This window comes from Mobula birostris, chromosome 10 (assembly GCF_030028105.1).
Source record: "Mobula birostris isolate sMobBir1 chromosome 10, sMobBir1.hap1, whole genome shotgun sequence".
Classification (NCBI taxonomy): Eukaryota; Metazoa; Chordata; class Chondrichthyes; order Myliobatiformes; family Myliobatidae; genus Mobula; species Mobula birostris.
Genome location: NC_092379.1, coordinates 53,241,098 through 53,266,877, shown reverse-complemented (window position 1 = coordinate 53,266,877; position 25,780 = coordinate 53,241,098). Strand labels below are relative to the sequence as shown.

Genomic DNA, 25,780 nt, shown 5'->3' with positions numbered 1-25,780 from the left:
AGGGATATCGTCTCCCAGAGGTTACCACACAACATACCCAGGCAAGGGCTGCACAAGTGGTCCCACAAGATATCCCCAAACTGCACTCCTATGGATCATATGAGGTGACATTCCCACATTTGTTGTGCACCATGTGCCAATGTTTAACCCACCCTTGTGGGCATAGGGGAGTTCCAAGCCTCAGCTGCGACAAGCTGAAGCTACTGGCTTCCCCCGAGTCTCTCTCTCTCTCTCTCTCTCGTACTACGACTGAAGGTCTCTCTCTCTGTAAAAATCTGAAGCAAACTCTTGCAGCCTGTGACTGACGTCATAGTCCTGCCTCACTCAGGCGCTTAAAACGACAGTCCACGGTAAACGAAACCTGTGAGTTCGTAACGTATGTTAAAAATAAAAGGGAGATATGAGTGGATGTAGGACCACTAGAAAATGAGGCAGGAGAAATAATAATGGAGGAAAAGGAGATGGCTGATGAACTAAATGAGTATTTTGCATCAGTCTTCACTGTAGAAGACACTAACAGTATGGTTGATGTTACAGTGTGTGAAGGAAGAGAAGTGGATGCAGTTACTGTTATAAGGGAGAAGGTGCTCAAAGACCTGAAAGACCTAAAGGTGCATAAGTCACCTGGACTAGATGAACTGCACCCTAGGGTTCTGAAAGAGGTAGTGTTAGAGATTGTGGTGGCATTAGAAATGATCTTTCAAAAATCATTGGACTCTGGCATGGTGCCAGAGGACTGGAAAGTTACAAATGTTACTCCACTCTTTAAGAAAGGAGGAAAGCAGCAGAAAGGAAATTAGACCAGTTAGCCTGACCTCAGTGGTTGGGAAGACGTTGGAGCCCATTGTTAAGGATGAGGTGATGCAGTACTTGGTGACACAGGACAAAAGAGTACAAAATCAGCATAGTTTCTTTCAGGTAAAATCCTGCCGGACAAACCTGTTGGAATTCTTTGAGATTACAAGTAGGATAGACAAAGGGGATGCAGTGGATGTTGTATATTTGGACTTTCAGAAGGTGTTTGACACGGTGCCAAACATGAGGTTGCTTACCAAGTTAAGAGCCCATGGTGTTACAGGAAAGTTACTAACATGGTTAGAGCATTGGCTGATTGGTAGGAGGCGGTGAATGGGAACAAAAGGATCCTTTTCTGGTTGGCTGCCAATTTTGCAGATTGATGGAGAAGCAGGTAGTGTTGAGGAAACAGGTAGGATGCAGAAGGACTTGGATTAGAAGAACGGGCGAGAAAGTGGCAAATGGAATACAATGTTGGAAAATGCATGGTGATGCACTTTGGTAGTAGAAATGAATATGTGGACTATTTTCTAAACGGAGAAAATCCGGGAATCTGAGATACACAAGGACTCCCAAGTCCCCCTGCAGAACACCCCGAGGGTTAACTTGCAGGTTGAGACGCTGGTGAGGAAGGCAAATGCCATGTTAGCATTCATTTCAAGAGGTCTAGAATACAAAGCAAGAATGTGATGCTGAGGCTTTATAGGGCACTGGTGAAGCTTCACTTTGAGTATTGAGAACAGTTTTGGGCCCCTCATCTTAGAAAAGATGTGCTGGCATTGGAGAGGGTCCAGAGGAGGTTCACAAGGATGATTCCAGGAATGAAAGGGTTATTGAACGAGGAACATTTGATGGCTCTGTCTGGCATTCAGAAGGATGAGTGGGGACCTCATTGAAACCTTTTGAATGTTGAAAGGCCTACATAGAGTAGATGTGGAAAGGATGCTTCCCATGGTGGGAGAGTCTAGGACAAGAGGGCAAAGCCTCAGGTTAGAGGGGCGCCCTTTCAAAACAGAGATGCAGAGAAATTTCTTTAGCCAGAGGGTGGTGAATTTGTGGAATTTGTTGCCACGGGCAGCTGTGGAGGCCAGGTCGTTGGGCTTATTTAAGGCAGAGATTGATAGGTTCTTGATTGGACATGGCATCAAAGGTTACGGGGAGAAGACCGGGAACTGGGGTTCAGGAGGAGATAGAGAAAAAGGATCAGCCATGATTGAATGGTGGAGCCGACTGTTTGGGCCAGATGGTCTAATTCTGCTCCTATGCCTTGTGGTCTTGTGAAAATGTCTTTAAACACACCTGCCACTTGGTTGACACAGGTTTTCAGAGCCCTACCAGGTACTCCATTCAGGCCTGGTGCTGTGTGAGGCTTCAGCATCTTGAAAGACACCCTGAAGGTGGCCTCCAAGACAGAGATCACAGGGTCACCAGCTGCTGCAGGGATCCTCCCTGCTGTCGTTTTATTCTCCCTTTCAAAGCGTGTATAAAAGGCGTTCAGCTGGACTGGGAGTGAAACATCACTGCCGTTCATGATGTCTGGTAGCTTTGGTTCTTTTTGAAAATGACCTCTGTTCTACCTCTCCTGGTTCTGGATCTTTCTACCTGCCAGAACATGTTTCGTCCCATTCTCTCTGGGATCAGACTGATATCAGACACCTTTGTCTGGGGTAACCAGCGACCTGCAGCACTTACACTGGTGAGGGAGGGGGGTTTGAGTACTTAGAAAGTCTCCAGAGCAGCCATGTAATATCATGTGCTCTTTGTAGCTCTGTGTGACATGCCCAGAACCTGAAATAATACTGACTGGGAGAGCCAAACTGAGCCAAGTCACAGATTGACAACGGGCAGAAATGTCCATTCTGATACATACAGAAAGTCAGAGAATTTACTTGTCAATCTGGATTCCTGAAGTAAAAGATAAGAAGTTGTTCCTCCAACTTGGGCTGAATCTCACTGTAACAGTGTAATGTTAAGAGACTAAAACTATTTAATTTAAAATGCTCTCCTTCACCCATTGATGTCTTTTGTAAATCTTCTTACAGGTTGGAAACACCAAAGAATTTCTGTGTGGCAATCTTGAAAACAAAAACACGTCGGTTCTGCTGTCTTTGTCAGCTCACCAGCATTTGAAAACAATCAGTCTCTGAATGTAGAGGAGGAGATGCTTGAGAAGACAGCACAGCAGTCACAGCAAGGGGAATCCGAACACGTGTTCAGTGTCGGGGTGAAATTTGGATGAACCCAACTGGAGGTAAAACTTGTAAGTTGTTTTCAAATTATTGAAGAAGTGAGTAGATATTTCCTTTGTAGCACCGATAGATCAGTTGTCGATCCTTGGAGATGAAGATGTATCTCATCCCAGCTGGACATATGTTTTGTGTCTGAAAGGAAACATTCTGTTTTAACTCAGTGAAATCCGCTGGAACCGGGGTGCTGAGAACACACCAGCATTTGTTCACCAGAGATCAGTTCTTCAACTGCAGTGATTTTACACGGGGTTCACTATGACTAACATCTGACTTGGTGAATTGCCAGATAATTGATAGCAGGGAGATATCATTCGCCTGCTCTCAGTGTGGGAAGAGGTTCACTCACTAAGCCAATCTGCAGATAAACCAGTGGGTTCACACTTTGGGAGAGTATATACCCAGTCATCCAACCTGAAGATACATCAGCAAGTTCACACTATAGTGAGGCGGTTCACCTGTTCTGCGGGAAGCAATTGATTCTGTCATCCAAACTGAAGATTTCAGACTGGGGTGTCGGAGTTTGGATTTCAGTTCAGACACGGTCTGTAAGGAGCTTGTACGTCTTTGCCGTGACCACATGGTTTTCCTCCGGGTGCTCTAGTTTCCTCTCACAGACCAAGGACATATCGGATAATAGGTTAATTGGTCATTGTAAATTGTCCTCTGGTAGAGCTGGGTTAACAGGTGGATTGCTGGATGGAGCAGCTGATTGGGCTGAAGAGGCCTGTTCCATGCTGTATCTCCAAATAAAATCCAGTAAAATCCACACCAGTGAGAGGCCGTTCACCTGCTCCTTGTGAGAAGAGATTGACTCACTCAGCCCATTCGCAGACACATCAGTGAGTTCAACAGGAAGGGAAACTATTAGTGTGTGGACAGGGATTCACTAATTCATCCCACATGATGAAACACCAGCGAGTTCACACTGGGGAGAGACCATTCACCTGCTCTGAATGTGGGAAGGGATTTACTGAGTCGTTTAACTTACTGGTACACCAACGAGTTCACACTGGGCAGAGACCGTTCATTTGCACTGAGTGTGGGAAGGGATTTACTCGGTCGACTATGTTACTGGCACACCAGCAAATTCACACTGGGGAAAGACCATTCACCTGTTCTGAATGTGGCAAGGGATTTACCCGGTTATCCCACTTACAGATACACCAGTGAGTTCACACTGGGGAGAGGCCGTTCACCTGCTCTGAATGTGCAAAGAGATTCACTCAGTCATCGAGCCTTGTGACCCACTACCAAGTTCACACTCGGGAAAGCGTTTAAATAAGCAGCCTGCTGGATATTTAACCCTCACACCTTCTTAGTCCAGAGACAAGTTCAAAAGTGACTGTTGGTGTCAGACTGTAATTATTGCTACTGTCTTCAAACCAAGTCTGCACCCTAGTGACTGGGCATTGGAGTTGTTTCTTATGCTGATGTAATGGGAATTTAGTATTCTGGATCTGTGACAAATAAATGAGTTTTATTTTAAACACTGTGTCAGGTACATAATTAATCTACAAGACACCCAGAGTACAGTTCGGAATTAATTCAATCCAGCTGGTGCCTGTCCCTGTTTCTTTTCCATGAGTTTTCTTTCAAATCCATCCCTGCTTTTCAGCTCTCACTCTCCCCGTGGTGATGGGTCCCAAATACTCACCACTTGTGGGTGAAAAGGTTTCCCTAGAATTTCATGAATGACTTTCTGCAGACTGAAGACAAGCTCACTGCCGTTATGTCTGACATGTTCTTCATCCCTCAAACCTCTGTGCTGAGGTCGTTAACCTCCCTATTCCCTGCTCTTTTCGACATCATACACAAGGGTTTCTGCAGATAACGGAAATTCAGAGTAATACTCACACAATGCTGGAGGAACGCAGCAGTTCAAGCAGAAAAATCAAACAAGTGGGAATTAAGGGTCCTTTTCTGGTTTGCTACCGGAGACTAGTGTTCTGCAGGAGATGGTTTTGGGTCCTTGTCTTTTCACATGAGATGTCATTGACTGGAAGTTTCCGAATGATGCAAAGGTAGTTGCAGGAGAAGACACTGCAGCGGAAACAGAGTCTGCAGAAGGGCTTTGATTAGGCAAAGAATGGACTATAGTGTGGGGAAGTGCATGGTCATGCACTTGGGTAGAAGGAATAAAGGTCTCGATGAATTTCTAATTGGGGAGAAAACTCAAAACATCAGTGGTTTTGTACAGGGACTTGAGTGTCCTGCAGGATTCCCTGTAGGTTAACTTGTAGGTTAATTCCATGGTAAGGATGGCAAATGCCATGTTGGCATTCATTTCAAGAGTATAACAGCAAGGATGTACTGCTGAGGCTTTGGTCAGACTGCATTTGGAGTATCGTGAGCAGTCCTGAGCCCCTTGTTTGAGAAAGGACCTGCTGGCAGCATCCAGAGGAGGTTCAGGAGTGTGATTCCAGGAGTGAAAGGGTGAATGAGGAGTGTTTGATGCCACAGGGCCTGTACTCGTTGGAATTTAGAAAAATGAGGGGGGAATCTCATTGAAACCTATCGAATATTAAAAGCGTTGGATAGAGTAGATGTGTAAAGAATGCGTAGCCCCCTAGTAAGCCCCAGGCTCGCTCAACTAGCTTCCGTCTAGCGGAAGCAGCCTTCAGCCCTGCCAAACTGGGTAATCGAGTTTGTGTGATGTACCCCACCCCGCCAAATGACAGACAATACACCACATGCGATTAAGTGATTACAATTTATATCTCTTACTGGAACTATGTAATTAATAGAGGTAAAATACAAAAGGAAAGTAAAAGGCGCCAAACTTATCAAAGTTCAACCACTTCGTGCACAACAGTTGGAGCTCAGTTAACGGAGTCTTCTTTCCACCATTCGATCCCCTCCGACCCCCTCGACTCGCTGCCTGGGACCAACCCCAGTGGTCGACTAGACGCTCCACACGTGCCTGTCTTCGTCTCCTCTCCTCGCCAAAGACCCTGGGCCTCGGACTCCTGCTCGGCGTCCGTTCCGTTGGCCAGTTTACAGCATCGCGTCCACTCTCTCTGTCCCCATCACACCTTCTGCGCCAAAGCCCGCGCATCACAATAGCTTACAGACACACAAGATAGAATAACATCTATCCCATTTGGTTAGCAAATGAATACAACTCTCTTTATAACCCAAACAAGCTGCTAGAGAGAGAACTTTCTCAGCAGTTAACATAACAAAGAAGCCGGTTTTTTTTTAGTGTACGCGGTAACATAAAAGAAGAAACCCCTTACAAAAGTTTCCTATAATGGGGGAGTCTAGGGCCAGAAGGCACAGCTTCGGAATAGGTGGGCGCCCCTTTAGAACAGAGATGAGGAATTTCTTTAGCTAGAGGGTGGTGAAGGATGTGGAGTTCATTGCCACAGATGACCTTGCTGTCCCAGACATTAGGAATATATAAAGTGGAGTTTGTTTAGTAAGGGTGACAAAGGTTACAGTGATAAGGCAGGGGAATGGGATTGAGGGTGATAATAAATTATCCATGACAGAATGGTGCAGCAGACTCCATGGGCCAAATGGCCTAATTCTGCTGCTGTGTGGTATCGTCTTATTTAAAGTAATAAACGGGTGATGTTTTGGGCTCCGGGCTGGAAAGGAAGTGGGAAGAAGCCCTGATATTCAATGGAACAAGGTCAGAAACCAAAGAGGGTCCATCACACAGCAGAGCTTTGAAGCTCTAGAAAGTGGTGGTGGTGCGTCAGGGTGAAGGGTGTATATGAATCAATGGGGACAAGGAGGGAATCAGACCAGGAACCTGTGGCAATGAATGACAGATCAGCAATGTTTGGAAGCTGATTATCAGAAAATATGTTGTGTAAGTGCAAAATACTAGGGGAATGCAGCAGGTCAGGCAGCATGGTGAAGAGTCACAGCCCAAAACATCAGCCGTATATTCCCCTCAAATGATGCTGCCTCACTCGCTGAGTTCCTCCAGAATTTTGTGTGTGTTGCTCTGGATTTCCACCATCTGTAGAATCTCTTGTTTCCAGAACATGAAGGTGCACCAGTGAAGTGAGACAAACTGAATCAATTCAGAGATTGATGATGGGCAGAAGTGGCCCATTCTGATACAGATAGGAAGAGAGTCAGAGAAATTTGCTCGGCGGTTGTCTGAACCCCGTGAAAGATGAGGAGGCTTGTGTTGAGTCCTGCTCTGACAGCGTGATGTCAGACTCACCCATAGGAATTAGATTATCTCAGCGGAAATTCTGTACTTCCCAAACTGATTAATTTTATAAATCATTTTACAGGGCAGAAAGGGCAAGGGGTTTATATACCAAATCTCAAGCACAATGAAACATCGGTTGTATCATATTAGTTTTATAACCATAACCACCATTTGAGGACCATCAATCTTCAAATGTGGAGGATGCTGGAGAAGACAGCACACTGGTCATGTTAAGTGCAGGAATAAGATTTGGATAAACCAATTTGGAGATGCAATCAGGAAATCTTACTGGATCCCTGGTGAGATGGTGATATGTTTGGACACAACAGCTTCTATGGAGCCAAGTAAAGGTGTTACTGTCTTTTGTAAACTTGTTTTGTAATCGCAAGACCGTGCTGTACATTAAGAACTTAAAGAAGGCAGTGTGCAATGAGTGATTCTCTTAACTGCTTTTCTTGTGATCGCAGGGCCCTGTTGGATATTGATAATGTGGAATGCTGTAAATGGTTCACTGTTTTTTTGCCAAACGAGGTGGCAGGGAGATGCGTGGCCTTGGCCAAAGCAAGGACTAGGCCTCAAGCCACGGTGTCACCTGTTTACAGCCGTCCAGGGAGAGTTGTCAGAGTCAGAGCGGTTCTCCAGTGTTTGTTCAGTAGAAGACGAGCTATATTGTGCTTGACGGCAGACTGCTGCAATATTCATGGACTCAGGGACTATTTTTGTATGACGGTATTTTACTACTACTGTAGTGCTATATGCATCTTGTGTTCTTGTGTTGTGTATGACTGTTGGTACTGTGTTTTGCACTTCGGCCCTGCAGTAACTCGTTTCATTTGGCTGTATTCATCAGTATCCATGTATGGCGAAATTAACAATTAAACTTCAGCTTGAACTTAATTAAACTTAAACTCGACATAAATCTGTAGATTGTCCTCCAGTTATTGAAGGAGAAAACAGATATTACCTTTGTAATACCAATATGTCAGAGAAGAATGTGTATCTGGCCCAGCTGGAAATATGCCTTGTGTCTGAAAAGAAGTTTTGTCTCAGCGAGAGCACACCAGCATTTGCTCCCTATACATCAGTTCTTCAACCTCATTGACTGTGTGAGGGATTCACTGATCCGACATCTCATTGATGAATCACCAGAGAATTGATCGCAGGGGGATATTATTCATCTGCTCTTAGTGTGGGACGGGATCCACTCACTCAACTCACCCACAGACACACCAGTGAGTTCACACTGTGGAGAGGCCATTCACCTGCTCTGCGTGGGAGGGATATACTCAGTTACCCAGCCTGAAGATACATCAGTAAGCTCACACCAGAGTGCGATGGTTCTCCTGTTCTACAGGAATCAATTCATTCTGACCTCCAAGCTGAAGAAATCAGAAAATTCACCCTGGTGACAGATTGTTCACCTGCTCAGACAGTGAGAAGAGATTCACTTGATCATTCCACTTACTGACACACCAGTGAGTTCACAACAGAGAGGGAAAGACTGTTCAACTGTTCTGTCTGTGGGAAGGGATGCACTCAATCTTCTGATCTGATGATATGCAAAGGAGTTCACACAGGTGAGTGGCCATTCTGTGTGGGAAGGGATTCACTCACTCAATCCCATCTGATAAGACACCTGCAAGTTTGCTTTGAGGAGAAGATATTCATTTGAGCAGACTGTGGGAAGGATTTTCATCAGTCATCTCACTTGCAAACACACCAATGAGTTCACAATGGGGAGAGGCCATGGATCAGCGCTGTCTGCTGGAAGAGATTCATTGAATAACCTGAACTGTGGAAACATCAGAAAGTTCACACTGGGGAGAAGATATTCATTTGATCAGACTGTGGCAAGGTAGTTCATCAGTCATCTCATTTGCAAACATACCAATGAGTTCACAGTGAGGAGAGGCTGTTGACCTACTGTCAGTGAGGGAATAAATTCACTCAGTTTTCCACCTTGTGAAGCCTTATTGAGTTCACTTCCAACAGCAATCGTTTAGCTGTTCTGACCCTGGGATGCGATTCATTGAAAGTTCAAATTAAGTTTGTTATCAAAGTACATACGTACTGTGGCATGGAGGGAGAGAGGAAGAGGAGAGCCATCCGCAGTACCACGGATACGGCAGAGAGGGCCTCAAGATGGCTGTGGCTGAAAAGAGGGGAGCCATGGAGTCATAAGTAGCTAGCCATCTGGACACAAGCTGGGGTCTGATCAGCCCCGGCTGGGTCACCTGGAGGAGGTTGTATGATGTTGAAAGACCCGAAACACCCGATGATTCCAGGAACACTGAAGCTGTGTCCAGAAGCATGTATGCCGCTGTGTACATACAGTACATGAGATTCATTTTCTTGTGTGAATCAGAATTAATGAAAGACTGCCCAACTTGAACATTCAGAAAAAGTGTAGAAGACAACAAAATTTGCAAATACAAAAATAAATAAATAATATTAAATAATGATAAATAAATATCAAGGAAAAGTGACTAGAATCTTGAAACTGAGTCCATTGGTTGTGGAAACATTTCAAAGATGGGCAAATTAAGCAGAGTAAAGTTATCTCTTTGGTTCAAAATCCTGATGGTTGAGGGGTAGTAACTGTCCCTCAGCCTGTTGGAGTGAGCCATGAGGCTGCTGTACCTTCTTCCTGATGAGAGCAGTGAGAAGTGAACATGCCCTGGGAGATGGGGGTCCCTGATGATGGATACTGTTTCCCTGTGACAGTGTTTCATTTAGATGTGCTCAATGGTGGAGAGGACATTAAGTTGTCTAAATTCAGGACACATCTGTGAGCCCACCCTGGAGAGAGATCATTCACCTGTTGCAGGTGTAGAAAGGAATTCATTCGGTCATCTGAGCTACTGTAACACCAGCGAGTCCAGACAGCAGAGTAGCAATACACCTGTTCTGACTGTAGGAAGGGTTCAAAGTTGACTTTATTATTTATTGTACGTCACCACAAATGACCCTGAGGTTCTTTGTCCTGTAGGCATACTCAACAAATTTATAAAACATTACCTGTAAACACAATCAGTAAACAACAAATGGTGAAAATGCAAAAACATAAATAGCACTAAATAACGAGCATGATATAACAATATAAAGAGGCTTTAAACTAAGACCAGACATCTATAGAAGTTTGCCAAGATTTTTGATGGCATGCTGAATCTCTGATGACTTCTGATGAAGTAGAGGCAGTGTTGTGTTTCTGATGCAATTATATTTATGTGATGGGTCTAGGACAGTTCCTCTGAGATAGGGGCATCCAGGAACTTAAAGTTACTGACCCTCTCCACCTCTCATACTCCGATGAGTACTGGTTCATGGACCTCGGCTTTCCAATCCTGAAGTCTACTATCAGTTCCTTGGTCTTAGGAACATAGAAAACTCACAGCAAAATACAGGCCCATCGGCCCACAATGCTGTGCCAAGCATGTACTTACTTTAGAAATTACTCAGGGTAACCCATAGTCTTTTATTTTTCTAAGCCGCCTAAAAGACCCTATTGTATCCGCCTCCACCACTGTCACTGGCAAACCATTCCACTCTCTGCGTAAAAACTTAACCCTGACATCTCCTCTGTACCTTCCAAGCACCTTAAAACTGTGTCCTCTCGTGTTAGCCATTTCAGCCCTGGGGAAAAGCCTCTGACTATCCACACGATCAATGCCTCTCATCATCTTATACACCACTATCAGGTCACCTCTCATCCTGTGCCGCTCCAAGGAGAAAAGGCCAAGTTCACTCAACCAATTCTCATAAGGCATGCTTCCCAATCTGAGCAACATCCTTGTAAATCTCCTCTGCACCCTTTCTATAGTTTCCACATCCTTCCTGTAGTGAGGTGACCAGAACTGAGCATAGTGCTCCAAGTGGGGTCTGACCAGGGTCCTATATAGCTGCAACATTACCTCTCGGCTCTTAAACTCAATCCCACGGCTGAGGAAGGCCAAAGCACCGTACGCCTTCTTAACCACGGAGTCAACCTGTACAGCAGCTTTGAGTGTCCTATGGACTCAGACCCCAAGATCCCTGATCCTCTACACTGCCAAAAGTCTTACCATTAATACTATATTCTGCCATCATATTTGACCTACCAAAATGAACCACCTCACACTTATTTGGGTTGAACTCCATCTGCCACTTCTCAGCCCAGCTTTGTATACTATCGATGTCCTGTTGTAACCTCTGAGAGCCACAACACCCCCAACCTTTGTGTCATCAATAAATTTTCTAACCTATCCCTCCAATTCCTCATCCAGGTCATTTATAAAAATCACGAAAGGAAGGGGTCCCAGAACAGATCCCTGAGGCTCACCAACCTCCATGCAGAATATGACCCGTCCACAACTACTCCTTGCCGGTCTACAACCAGTCTTTGCCTTCTGTGGGCAAGCCAGTTCTGGATCCACAAAGCAATGTCCCCTTGGATCCCATGCTTCCTTACTTTCTCAATAAGCCTTGCATGGGGTACCTTATCAAGTGCCTTGCTGAAATCCATATACACTACATCTACTGCTCTACCTTCCTCAGTATGTTTAGTCGCAGCCTCAAAAAATTCAATCAGGCTCATAAGGCACAAACTGCCTTTGACAAAGCCATGCTGACTATTCCTAATCATATTATGCCTCTCCAAATGTTCATAAATTCTGCCTCTCAGGATCTTCTCCATCAACTTACCAACCACTGAAGTAAGACTCACTGGTCTATAATTTCTTGGACTATCTCTACTCCCTTTCTTGAATAAGGGAACAATATCCACAACACTCCAATCCTCCGGATCTCTCCCATTCCCATTGATGATTCAAAGATCATTGCCAGAGGCTCAGCAGTCCCTTCCCTTGCCTCCCACAGTAGCCTGGGTTATTTCTCCTTCAGTCCCGGTGACTTATTCAACTTGATGCTTTCCAAAAGCTCCATCTTTATTAATGTCAATATGCTCAAGCTTTTTAGTCTGCTGTAAGTCATCCCTACAATTGCCCAGGTTTTTTCCCATTGTGAATACCGAAGCAACGTATTCAGTAAGTACCCCCACTATGTCCTCTGGTTCCATATACACTTTTGCACTGTCACACTTGATTGGTCCTATTCTTTCATGTCTTATCCTCTTGCTCTTCACATACTTGTAGAATGCCTTGGAGTTTTCCTTAGTTCTACTTGCCAAGGCCTTCTCATGGCCCTTTCTGGCTCTCCTAATTTCATTCTTAAGCTCTTGCCTGCCAGCCTTAAATTTTCTGGATCTCTATCATTACCCAGTTTTTTGGACCTCTTGTAAGCTTTTCTTTTCTTCTTGACTAGATTTTCAACTGCCTTTGTACACCATGGTTCCTGTACCCTACCATCCTTTCCCTGTCTCATTGGAACCTACCTGTGCAGAAGAAGAAGAAGAAAGCCTTTAACTCTGGGTGGAGCCATTGGGACACCGTCATGAAGCTCAACAGTCAACCCAGCACGGATGAAAAGCGTGCAAGGGAGCCGGCCGGATTCGAACTCGGGAGCCTTTACTCCAAAGTTCGTCGCTGATGCCACTATGCCACCAGTCGGCCTACCTGTGCAGAACTCCACACAAATATACCCTGAACATTTGCCACATTTCTGCTGTACATTTCCTTGAGAACATCTGTTCCCAATTTATGCTTCCAACTTCCTGCCTGATAGCTTCATATTTCCCCTTACTCCGATTAAACACTTTCCTAACTTGTCTGTTCCCATCCCTCTCCAATGCCATGGTAAAGGATATAGAATTGTAATCACTATCTCCAAAATGCTTTCCCACTGAGAGACCTGACACCTGACCAGGTTCATTTCCCAATACCAGATCAAGTACAGCCTCTCCTCTTGTAGGCTTATCCAAATATTGTGTCAGGAAACCTTCCTGAACACACCTAATGAACTCCACCCCATCTATACCCCTTGCTCTAGAGAGATGCCAATCAATACAGGGGAAATTTAAATCCCCTATCACGACAACACTGTTATTGCTGCACCGTTCCAAAATCTGTCTCCCTATCTGCTCCTCGATGTCCCTGTTACTATTGGGTGGTCTATAAAAAACACCCAGTAGAGTTACTGACCCCTCCCTGTTTCTAACTTTCACCCACAGAGGCTCAGTAGACAATCCCTCCATGACTTCCGCCTTTTCTGAAGCTGTGACACTACCTCTGATCAGCAATGTTATGCCCCCACCTTTTTTGCCTCCCTCCCTCCCTGTCCTTTCTGAAACATCTAAAGCCTGGCACCCGAAGTAGCCATTCCTGCCCCTGAGTCATCCAACTGTCTGTAATGGCCACAACGTCACAGCTCCAAGTACTGAACCATGCTCTAAGCTCATCTGCTTTGTTCATACTTCTTACATCAATATAGACACATCTCAAACCATCAGTCTGAGCGCATCCCTTCTCTATCACCTGCCTCTCCTCCCTCTCATACTGCCTACAAGCTTTCTCTATTTGTGAGCCTCCATCTCTTCAGTTCGGTTCCCAACCCCCAGCAATTCTAGTTTAAACTTACCCCAATAGCCTTAGCAAACCTCCTTGCCAGGATATTGGTTCCACCCCCCCCCCACCTCCCCCCCCCCCAGGATTCAAGTGCAACCTGTCCTTTTTGTACAGGTCACGCCTGTCCCAAAGAGGTCTAAATGATCCAGAAATCTGAATCGCTGACCCCTGCTCCAATCCCTCAGCCACGCATTTATCCTCCACCTCACTCGATTCCTATACTCACTGTCGCGTGGCTCAAGCAGTAATCCCGAGATGACTACCTTTGAGGTCCTGCTTCTCAGCTGCTCCCCTAACTCCCTGCAGTATGTTTTCAGGACCTCCTCCCTTTTCCTACCTATGTCATTGGTACCAATATGTACCACGACGTCTGGCTGTTCACCTTCCCACTTCAGGATATCGTGGACACGATCAGAAACATCCCAGACCCTAGCACCTGGGAGACAAACTACCATCCGTGTTTCTTTCCTGCATCAACAGAATCACCTGCCTGACCCTCTAACTATAGAGTCCCCTATCACCGCTGCCATCCTCCCCTTCTGAGCCACAGGATCAGACTCTGTGCTGGAGGCACGACCACTGTTGCTTTCCCTAGATAGGTCATAGCCCCCAACAGTATTCAAACAGGAGTACTTATTGTTAAGGGGGATAGCAACAGTTATCCCCTGGTTTCTGACTCTTACCCTACCCTCTCCTGATTGTTACCCACTTATCCATCTCCCCAGGCCCCTGTGTGACTACCTGCCTATAGCTCCTCTCTATCACCTCCTCACTCTCCCTGACCAGACGAAGGTTAGCAAGCTGCATCTCTAGTTCCCTAACCCCGTCCCTAAGGAGCTACAGCTCTTAGGGACCTGGCGCAGATACGGCTGTCTGGGAGGCTGTGTGCCTCCCGAACATCCCACATCTGACACCCAGTACAGAACACCGGCCTCACAGACATACTTCCTATTCCTATTCTTCACAGGTAACTTACCTAGCCTCGACCTGCTATCGCCGAAGCCCCATTGAGCCAAAGCCCTCCTACTCTGACTCCCTCTTCTCCATCTTATTGATATTGAGTGAGAAGTTGTTGTTATTGCATGACTCAGTCACATTATCAATCTCCCTTCTGTATTCTGAATCATCGCCACCTTTGATAAGCCCACAGCAGTGGTGTGAGCATCAAATGTATGTGGTGCTTGAGCTGTTCTTAGACACGCAGTCATAGGTGTAATGTGAGTAGAGCAGGGGGCGAAGCACACATCTCTGTGTTATTCCTGTGCTGATGGAAATTGTGGAGGAGATGTTTTTTTGCCAATCTGAACTCACTGGGGTCTACAAGTGAGGAAATCCAGGATCCAATTGCACAAGGGGGTATTGACGCTCAGGTCTTGGAGTTTACTGATTAGTTTTGGGGGCATGATGGTATTAAATTCTGAGCTGTAATGGATAAAGATTATCCTGATGTATGCATCTGTGCTGTCCAGATGTTCCAGGGTTGTGCAAAGCGCCAAAGAGATGGCATCTTGTTGGCCAGGAAGAACTAAAGTCTAGAAATCAGTAAATTTGAATGAATCAAGGATTGGTGGAAGCAGATGTTCTTTCCATGAGGGAGTTAATGGAGGCTGCTATTTTATGAAGAGACTACGTTCTCCATTTTGTGAGTCAGTCAGTCAGCTCCATCAGAATTTTAGAAGGTGATGTAAAGATGTCTCAGGTAATCTGAACTAGGGATCATTTGGTTGGAGATAAAATGCGGGTTTTGACTGGGGTCTGAATCTGTTCCATTTGATTTCAGATTGTTGCTGATTGAGAACAAAGAACTATACATGATCAACTGTCTCTTGCAGGGAAGAGGGCACTACATGGATGCAGGCCTGGAGCGTGCCAATAAAAAGGAGTTGAAGGTCAGAAACATGACATACAGCCAATGGTGCTGGAATGCAATATTAGAATTGGTGAGGAATGAATGTGAAAACAGATGTTTCAAGTGAGCTGGCGGCTGTAACTCTGTCGGAGAGCAACTGTCACGGAACTGAAGACCCCACGGGTACATGGGAATTCAAAATGGGACTACGAGGAAACACTTTATTAACTGGTAATATCTCTTCTATTCTTTGACTGTTCATGGAGGGCCAGGCAAACTTAGTAGGTGTGCACACAGGTATTTGGTCATGTAAGTTCACAACAGTAAAGGTACTTGTCAATAAAGGAACTTCATAAATAAATGTACTTGTCAGTAATTACAGGTTCTCTCTGACTCCCTGGTCATCGCAAGGGTTGATTCTTGTAAGAACTTGCTGCTTCTGTGGGCAAATTGGAGTGGATCCAAGCCACCACTCAGACAGGAGCTGATATGCCTCTCAAAACACTTCATCACTGTGGATGTGAGTGCCACTGGGTGATAGTCAATGAGGCAGGTGACTGTGCTCTTCATGGGCACCGGTATGACTGAAGCCTGCTTGAAGCAGGTGAGTACCAGACACGCTGGAGCAAGAGGCTGAAGATACTCTGAACACACCAGCTGCTTGGGTCAGCACAGGTCTTCAGTACTGGGTGCTCTGTCCAGACTGGGTGCTCTCATTCAGTTAAACCACCTTGAGAGTCTCCAGTGAGTTCTCAATAAGGACAGGCCACACCAGTCCTGAATAATCAAACAGATTTACTCAATGATTCCTTCTGCTGAAACACCAGCAACTTCACATGTTCACATGCAGTTAAAAAAGTTAATTTTTTTAACTAACCATCATGGTGGCTGAACCCAGTTGCAATTTCCTGACAGACTGCTGATATCAGATTCTGAAGTTATTGTGGCTGCTGGTCACACCCAGAACTGAACCCTGGTCACTGAGCATTGGAGGCATTTGTCAGCCTTCCATTAGTCTTCTGTTTAATATTGTGGATGTGTGACAAATAAATCAGTTCTATTTCAAATCCCCTGCCTCGGCTGACTTCTGTCTCTGCAACTGCTCACTGCTGAGTACTGAGGCCACTCAGCTGGTTCCTAGCCGCATTTCTGTTCGTCAAGTCTTTTTAAATCCTTTCCTACTGTGTATCCCTCTCCTCAGCGATCATGTGTTCCACTGGTCAGCACTTTGTGGGAGAAGAGGATTGACTTGAAGTTCCTGCATGACTTTCTGCGGATTGAAGAACGAAGCAATCTCACTGAGAGCTTTGTCCCAGGGAATTAGACAAGGGGGATGTGGCAACAAATAAAAAGATTGGCAACATTTGGAAGCTGATTGATAGGAAAATGTCATTTTATTCCTGCAACTGTTTGTTGAGCCTGACTTGACATCTGAAACGCCTGCTGTAATTGCGTAGGTTGCATGATTGAGCTTGCTGTGTTAAACTGGCTGCTGTGTTCTTCTTGGGAAAACAGACGGATTGGAGCCAATTCAAGAATAACGAAGATTCCTGCCACTGTTGTGGGGAGACTGTGTGTTCTCCTGTGGCTGCCTGAGTTTACTACTGGTGTTCCTGTATCGTCCCTCAGTGCAGGCACACATGGTCGGGGTCGGGTTGGTGAGGTGTGAACATGCTGCGTTGGCATCAGAGGCATGTTGCCACTCCTGACTGCTCCCCACTCCGTCCTTGCTGGTTTGGTTTACAGTGGAGGTTGATGGGTTCTTCGTTAGTCAGGGCGTCAGAGATTATGGGATGCAGAAAGGAGAATGAGGTTTAGAGCCTTGATGGAATGGGGGAATCAGAGTCAATGGGGTGAACGAACTAATTCTCATCCTAGTCTTACATTCTTACAGAGAGGATGCAGAGATTGACCAGGTTGCTGCCTGGATTAGTGAGCATGTCTTGTGGGTACAGGTTGAGCGAGCCAGGGCTTTTCTCTTTGGATCAAAGGAGCATGAAAGATGACTTGATAGAGACATTAACAGAGTGACTTTTTACCAGGGTGGACATGGTTCATGCAAGGCAGAATAAACTGAAAGTAATTGGAGGAAAGCATAGGGGGGATGTCAGAGATAGTCTTGTTTTCACTCTGACAGTGGAGGGTGCATGGAACAATCTCTCTCTCTCTCTCTCTCTCCCCCCCTCCCCCTCTCTCTCCCTCCCCTCTTGGCATACTTGTCCCTATCTTCTCCAACTCTTGCGCTAACAGTGGCTCTAAGAGAGAATTCTCCTCACCCTCTGTGACCCTCCTGCTCTTACAAAGGAGTTGCCCCTTTTTATGCCCTGTGAAACCCCTGACACTGGCACTTCCCCACACATATGGTACCTGTGCCTGCACAATGATCTCACTTTCCCTGGCCAAACATGCTTTTCACCATCTTCCACTGCTGTGACGGTAGACTTGTACTCCCTTCACTTTCTCAAAACATTGCAGTGGACTGGTGTGCTTGCACTTTCTCATAACAATCCCACTCCAGGCTAACAGCTTTTTGTCTCACAGATTTCCATTTTATTTTAACATATACCAAACAGGAATCACATTTCACTCTTTCACTGGAGGGCCAAATGTCTCGCAGCGAGGGGAATGGGGGCTTGTACACACTTTCAATGGCAACATGTCTCTTCAACTCCAGACTGCCTCTGTCCTTCTCTCCCTCTGCCCCGGGATCCGCATGCCAGCCCCCAGGGAGTATTCTGTGCACGAGCGCAACAGCGAAGGTTCTGGAGCCAAATCGCTGCGACCGTACTGGATAGATTGGTTTCTGGATCGTGAGCATTGGTGGGTGAAGAAGGCACTGTGCATGGCATGAACAGTGCTTTCATGCCAATCCACAGGTTGTTCCCTATACAGATTACACAGGAGGAAAAGTTTGCTGTCTTGAGGCTCAGTACTGTGGATAAATCCCCAGGGCCTGAGAAAGAGAAATGCACGTTCAGTGCACTGTACAGCTGCCTCAAAGCACCAAATCTCAGGACATACAAACAAGTGATAGTCAACCCGATTCTGAAATGGAGTGTCTATTTTCCGCTTATTGAATCCCAGGATGAAAACTGAGTAAAGGTAGGACCTTGGGAACAACCTGATATCCAAATTTTGAGAGATTAAGGACATAATTGAGACTGAAGTTAAAAAGTACTGGATCTACCTCACTGTGAATTCAAATGTCACTTAGTGATGTACAGAAAGAAACGAAGTCATTGCATCACCTTCGTGCCTTTAGAAAATCATCTTTATTCAACGTCCTCTGGTTCTGACCTTCTGCCACCGAGACCAGGTTTCTCTACCATTCTCCTGGGGTACATAATAATGTATTCAGTAACAAGTCACCAGGAGCCTTCACACCATGAAACTCCCACACAGTGTCAGTCTCCAAGGAGGAAGCCTAATCATCTAGTCTTGAGGTTCAAAGATGTTGTTAATGCTGGCTTTACCACTGTCAAATATTGGGAGGGCCAAAATAATCAGAAAGTGTCCAGCGGTAGCTGTGTCATTACCATGTGCTCTCATTAGGTCTGTGGGACTATGTGAAGCTATACTAACGGAGAGAGACTAACTGAGCCAAGTCACAGATTGATGGAGGACAGCAATTACCCCAACTGATCAGACAGGAGGACAGAGAATTTGATGCTGTGTCCAAATGCCTCAACTGTGCTCAGTCAGAATATGAGGTTTTGTTCCTCCAGATGGTGTTGGGCCTCGCTGTAACAGTGTGATATCAGAGGTTACCATAGAGACTAAAATTATATCAGCTGAAATGTTGTCCTTCACCCATTGATATATTTTGTAAATAATCTACAGGTAGAAAAGGTAAAGTATCTATGGATGGGTTTCTCAAACATAGTAGCACATCAGATCTGCTGTGTTGGTGAGGATCAGCAGTTGAATGTGACTACTGCCTGAATGTGGAGGAGGAGATGCGTGAGAAGACAGCTGTAGCCAGGAGAACCCAAACAGTGTTCGTAGCAGGGATGAGATGAGGATGAACCAGCCTGGAGATAAAACTTATAAATTGTCTTCCATTCATTGAAGGAGTTAGCAGATTACATTTGTAGTGACAACATATCATTGTTGATCCTTGGAACAGACGTAAAATCTCTTCCCAGCTGGAAACGTGCATCTGTTTTGTATCTGAAATGAAGTTTTCTGTTTTATCTTCTCATTGAATCTCAGTTGGACCAGGGCTCTGATAACACCCAAGCAATTCTTCACTCAGATGCTCAACTGCTTTACTTGTTGGAGGGATCACTACGTCTGTGATGTGATGGGATGCGTGGCCGGAGAGTTTATAGCAGTGAGATGCCATTGACTGGCTCTCATTTTGGATGAGATTCACTTGGCCATCGCACCTGCAGGTACTCCTGTGAGTTCACAGTGGTTCATTCACTCAGTCATCCCATCTGCAATTACATTCGGAGGGGAGGAGAAGATGGTGATGCGACGCAGCGTGCACGGCCGCTCCGGAATGATATCTGTATTTGTTAAGTAAGGTACCGTGCACAATCCGGATTTGATGGAGACAGACGTGAGAAGCATGGAGGAACATCTGGAGAAACTTCTGAAATGCCTGCTTCGCTGCCGCTGCTACTGTACGATCGAGAATCTCCAGAGGGGAAGGCCCCAAATCCTCAGCTTTGCCTATTGCCTGTTGCTGGGGCCGGGGTCGAAGCACTTGGCAGAGATGGTGCTCGGTGCTCGGTGTCGGAGGGCTGGTCGGAGGCTCGAAGTTTTCGGATGGACTCAAGAGTCGGCTGTGGTTGGTGCTTCCAAGGTGCTGCATCTGCAAGTTTGCGGTGCTGGAGGTTCATGACAGGGAGAGTTTTTCTTCCTTCTACCATCTGCGTGAGATGATGGGACTTTCAAGAGGCTTTGAGACTTTTTTTTTTACCATGCCCATGGTCTGTTCTTCATCAAATTATGGTATTGCTTTGCACTGTTGTAACTATATGTTATAATTATGTGGTTTTTGTCAGTTTTTTCAGTCTTGGTTTGTCTTGCGTTTCTGTGATATCATACCAGATAAACATTGTATCATTCCTTAATGCATGCATTACTAAATGACAATAAAAGAGGATTGTGTGTCCTTATAATCTAATAATCTAATCTAATCAGTGAGTTGAAGTATCACTTGTTCCGTAGGGTTCTGGGCCGAGGAAGAATGATAGGGTACTGTGGCGGTTAGAGTAACACTTTACAGCGCAGTGACCGGGGTCTAATTCGCACCTCTGTCTGTAAGTAGTTTGTGTGTTTTCGTGGGTTTACTCTGGGTACTCCGGTTTCCTCCCACGTCCCAAAGAGGAACAGTATGGTCAGTTAATTTGTTACATGGAAGGATGTGTTACCGTGCTGTATCCCAAAGTAAAATAAACTAATGTCATGGGTGGTTAAACTCCTTCCCCGCTCTTTTCAACGTTAGGGGTCATTTTCACTGATTTCAATGGCCTCTGCCTCACAGCTGGTCACCTCCACAGTACGAGAGGTACTGTGAGCCCTCGGGTTTGTACATCTGTACTTGTTCATTGTTGTCTTAAGCCCTTCTGCTTTCTGTTTCATCTTGTCAAGTCTATTTCGACAGGCACGGGCTTGCCACGTACTGTGATTATTTAAAGCAGACTCCCGATTAGTGCTTATCATAGGGTCCACGTGTTCGAGAACAATTCATTGTTCAGTGTCGCCATGTCAAGCCACCTGTTCGGACTCCTTTGAATGGACTCTTGTATCTGTCCGCACTTGGGAATCTGTCATTCCTCTGCTCCCGGGGTCAGTCGTCTCTCAGCGTACACAGTGACAGTAGGACCCTGCCATAAATGGACTAAGGACAGGTTCAACAGAGGGTTAGACATCACTCAGCTGGAGGCAAAGGTGTCTTCTTCTCTCAGTGCTTGTCCCGTGGCTATGTTCCAAGTTTCTCAAGTCCATGTTCTGAGCTTCTCTAGTCTGTGCTCAAGGTCATCACGGATTCCTGGTTCTCACATTGTCCTCCAGGTTTCCAAGGATCATTCCAGGTTTCTGAGGACAATTCAACACTCACAACATGCTGGAGGAACTCAGCAGGTCGGGCAGCATCCGTGGAAACGGTCAGTCAATGTTTCGGGCCGGAACCCTTCGTCAGGGCTGAAGAGGGAAGGGGCAGAGGCCTTATAAAGAAGGTTGGGGGAGGGTGAGAAGGAGAAGGCTGGTAGGTTCCAGGTGAAAAACCAGTAAGAGGAAAGATAAAGGGGTGGGAGAGGGGAAGCAGGGAGGTGATAGGCAGGAAAGGTGAAGAAGGAATAGGGGAAAACACAATGGGTAGTAGAAGGAGGCGGAACCATGAGGGAGGTGATAGGCAGCTGGGGGAGGAGGCAGAGTGAAATAGGGATAGAGGAAGGGAGGGGGAGGGAATTACTGGAAGCTGGAGAATTCTATATTCATACTAAGGGGCTGGAGACTACCCAGACGGTGTATCAGGTGTTGTTCCTCCAACCTGAGTTTAGCCTCATCATAGCAGTAGAGGAAGCCATGTATGGCCATATCCGAATGAGAATGAGAAGCAGAGTTGGAGTGGGTGGCAACCGGGAGATCCTGTCCGTCGTGGTGGACGGAGCGGAGGTGCTCGAAGAAGCGGTCCCCCAATCTGCGTCGGGTTTCACCGATGTAGAGGAGGCCGCACCGGGAGCACCGGATGCAATAGATGACCCCAACAGACTTACAAGTGAAGTGTTGCCTCACCTGGAAGGACTGTTTGGGACCCTGAATGGTGGCAAGAGAGGAGGTGTAGCACTTACGCTTACAGGGATAAGTGCCGGGTGGGAGATCCGTGGGGAGGGGCATGTGGACCAGGGAATCACAGAGGGACCGATCCCTGTGGAAAGTGGAGAGGGGTGGAGAGGGAAAGATGTGCTTAGTGGTGGGGTCCTGTTGAAGGTGGCGGAAGTTGCGGAGGATAATGTGCTGGATCCGGAGGCTGGTGGGGTGGTAGATGAGGACAAGGGGAACTCTGTCCCTGTTGTGGTGGCAGGAGGATGGGGTGAGGGCCGAAGTGCGGGAAATGGCCAGACTATTCCATGTTTCTGAGTTCCATCCCATGTTCCTGAGTTGAATGATACGTTCCTGAGTTATATGTAATGTTTCGGAATTCCATGCAATGTTTCCGAGTTAATCAGCCTTGTCTCGAGAGCACCTGATCTCTCTTGAGCTAACCAGCCCTGTCTTGAGTTCCCTGAGTGCTGGCCTTAGGGAGAGGAGATACTGTCACGAGCCCTGGGGAACTGTACATGTTTATTTGTTCCTTGTTGTGTTATCTAGAGTCGTTTAACCCCAATGTTTTCAGTTTAATCATGTGGTGTCACTCAGTCAGGCCACTGATCTTCTGTTGGAGTTCTTATGAATAAACTCTTGTTTCCATCTCAACATGGGAGTCTGTTGTTGCTCCGTACCTGGGTTCAGTCGATTGCCAGCACGTACCATAACAAAAAATTGTAGGTAGATCTTGAATGGAGGGGATCAGAAACCAAACAGGAGCTAGCACAAGGCTGGGCTTTGGGACTCCAGAAGGTGATGGGGACTGAAACCTACAGAGGAATCAGACCAGAACAAAGTGGCTGCAGATGAAAGATCTGCAACATGTAGAAACTGATTGACTATGGAAGGAAGTTGTTTATTGCTGCAGAATGTTGCAGGGACTCAGCAGTGAAGCAGTATTAGTGGAGTGGAATTAACAGCCAATAATTCAGGAATGGAGAAGGTTTTCGGCTCGAAGCCTCGACTGTTTATTCCTCTGTGTAGATGGTAACTGACCAGCTTAATTCCTCATTTTGTGTGTGTTCTTCTATATTTCCAGCTTCTACAGAATCTCTTGTGTCTTTGGTTTCTATCTGCATCTGTGTGTAGACTTTGGTTTTGAAGCAGGTTGATATCGAGTATATTGTCTGTGGGAGCTTGCTGAGTAGCTGCTGAGTTCTCCACATTAAAGCATTGACTGGACTTGAAGTGGAAGCAGTGCTTGCAGATATCTTAACAGTTAAATCAGGCGACATGGGAGATAGAAGGACTTTGTTTCCAGGTGAGCTCAATGCCTTCTGTGCTCACTTTGAGCATCAGAACATAGAGGAACCATCATGAACTCCCACATGTCCTGATGATGCCATGGTCTCAGTCTTTGAAGCTAACATGGGGGCTGCCTTCAGGAAGGTGAATCCATGGACAGCATCCGGACCGAACTGGGTACCTGGACACACACTAGAGGCCTGTGCTGATCAACTGGCTGGTGTGTTCACTGAGATTTTTAACCTCTCTTTCCAGCATTACATGGTACCCACCTGCTTCAAGCAGGTTTCGTTTACCCCATTGCTCAAGAAGAGCATGGTGACCTGCCTGAATGACTATTACCCAGTTGTACTTACAGCCACAGCGATGAAGAGCTTTGAGAGGGTGGTGATGAAACATCAGCTCCTGCCTGAGAGGCGAGTTGGATCTGCTCCAGTTTGCCCACTGGAGCAACAGGTCCACAACCGATGCCATTTCATTTGCTGTTTACTCAATCCTGGAACAGCTTGACAGCAAAGCTGCATACATCAGGATGCTCTTTATTGACTACAACTCAGCATTCAATACCATCATCCCCTGAAAGCTAATCAATAAGGCTCAATAAGACCTTTGCTTCAATACTGCATTCTGCAATTGGATCCTGGGTTTCGTCAGTTGCAGACCGCAGTCAGTTTTGTTTGGCAACAACATCTCCTCCACGATCTCCATCAACACAGGTGCCCCACAGGGCTGTGTGCCTAACCCCCTGCTCTACTTTACCCTTATGACTGTGTGGCTAAGCACAGCTCCAATGGTATATTCAAGTTTGCTGACAACGCCACCGTCATAGGTCAGATCAAAGGTGGTGATGAATCAGCTTATGGAAGGAGATTGAAAATATAGCTGAGTGGTGTCACAGAACAACCTCTCTCTCAATCTCAGCAAGATCAAAAAACTGATTATAGACTTCGGGACAGGGAAACCAGAGGTTCTCATCAGAAGATCAGAGATGGAGAGTCAGCAGTTTTAATTGATGAATTTTACTATTGCGGAGGACCTGTCCTTGGTCCACACCATAATAAGTGCAATTGTGAAAAAAGTACCAGAGCACCTGTACTTCCTCAGGAGTTTGTGGAGATTCGGCATGACGGCTTAAACTTTGACAAACTTCTATAGATGTGCAGTGGAGAGTATACGGACTGGCTGCATCACAGCCTGGTATGGAAACACCAATGCCAATTGGTATGTCCTCGAATAGGTAGTGGCCTGTTGGCCCTTCACAACCAGTGAGCACATCTACATGAAACACTGTCGTAGGAAAGCAGCATCCGTCATCTGGGATCCCCACTAGCCAGGCCGTGCTCTTTTCTCACTGCTGCCATCAGGTAGAAGGTGCAAGAGCCTCAGGACTCACACAATCAGGTTCAAGAATATTACTGCTCCTCAACCATCATTGAATTGACTTTATTTCTTACGTCCTTCACATACATGAGGAGTTAAAATCTTTATCTTAAATTAGATTAGATTAGATTCAACTTTATTGTGCCGAGTATATATACAAAGCCAATGAAATGCAGTTAGCATCTAACCATAAGTGCAAAGAATACTGTTATTTACAAAATAACTGCGAATAAAAAGTAAGTGCTACAGCACACAAATATAAAAGTACTGAGACAGTACAATATGAGTGCAATACTGCTTAGCGCTGTGATGAGAGGTTCAGCAGGGTCACAGCCTCAGGGAAGAAGCTCTTCCTGTGCCTGCTGGTACGGGAGCGGAGGCTCCTGTAGCGCCTACCGGATGGGAGGAGAGTAAAAAGTCCATGGTTAGGGTGAGATGCATCCCCGATAATGCTTTTCACCCTGCCCAGGCAGCGTTTATGGTAGATGTTCTCAATGGTGGGCAATTGGGTGCCGATAATCCACTGGGCAGTTTTCACCACACGCTGGAGTGCACTGGGGTCCGATACGTCCCCGTCTAAATGTGCAATGTGCAATTTATAGTAATTTGTAATAAATAGTATGTACAACAGGACATGCTGCAGTAGCATTTCCCTGATGGTTGCAGCTGGAACAGTTTGTGGTTGGGGTGACTCAGGGTCCCAATGATTCTTCAAGTCCTTTTTATGCACCTGTGTCACATTGTAAATGTCCTGATAGTGGGAAGTTCACATCCA

The 25,780-nt window shown here is 45.9% G+C and overlaps 1 protein-coding gene across 1 annotated transcript in view; it reads left to right on the top strand.

Moving 5' to 3' along the window:
* Window positions 1–25,780, top strand: part of LOC140203686 (uncharacterized) — a 161,717-nt gene that overhangs the window by 78,128 nt on the left and 57,809 nt on the right. The window contains exons 9-12 of the mRNA XM_072269732.1: window positions 2,911–3,019; window positions 3,924–4,210; window positions 15,493–15,601; window positions 18,236–18,381. Of these exons, the coding sequence (XP_072125833.1) occupies window positions 2,911–3,019; window positions 3,924–4,210; window positions 15,493–15,601; window positions 18,236–18,381 (651 nt within the window). The remainder of the gene's footprint in view (window positions 1–2,910; window positions 3,020–3,923; window positions 4,211–15,492; window positions 15,602–18,235; window positions 18,382–25,780) is intronic.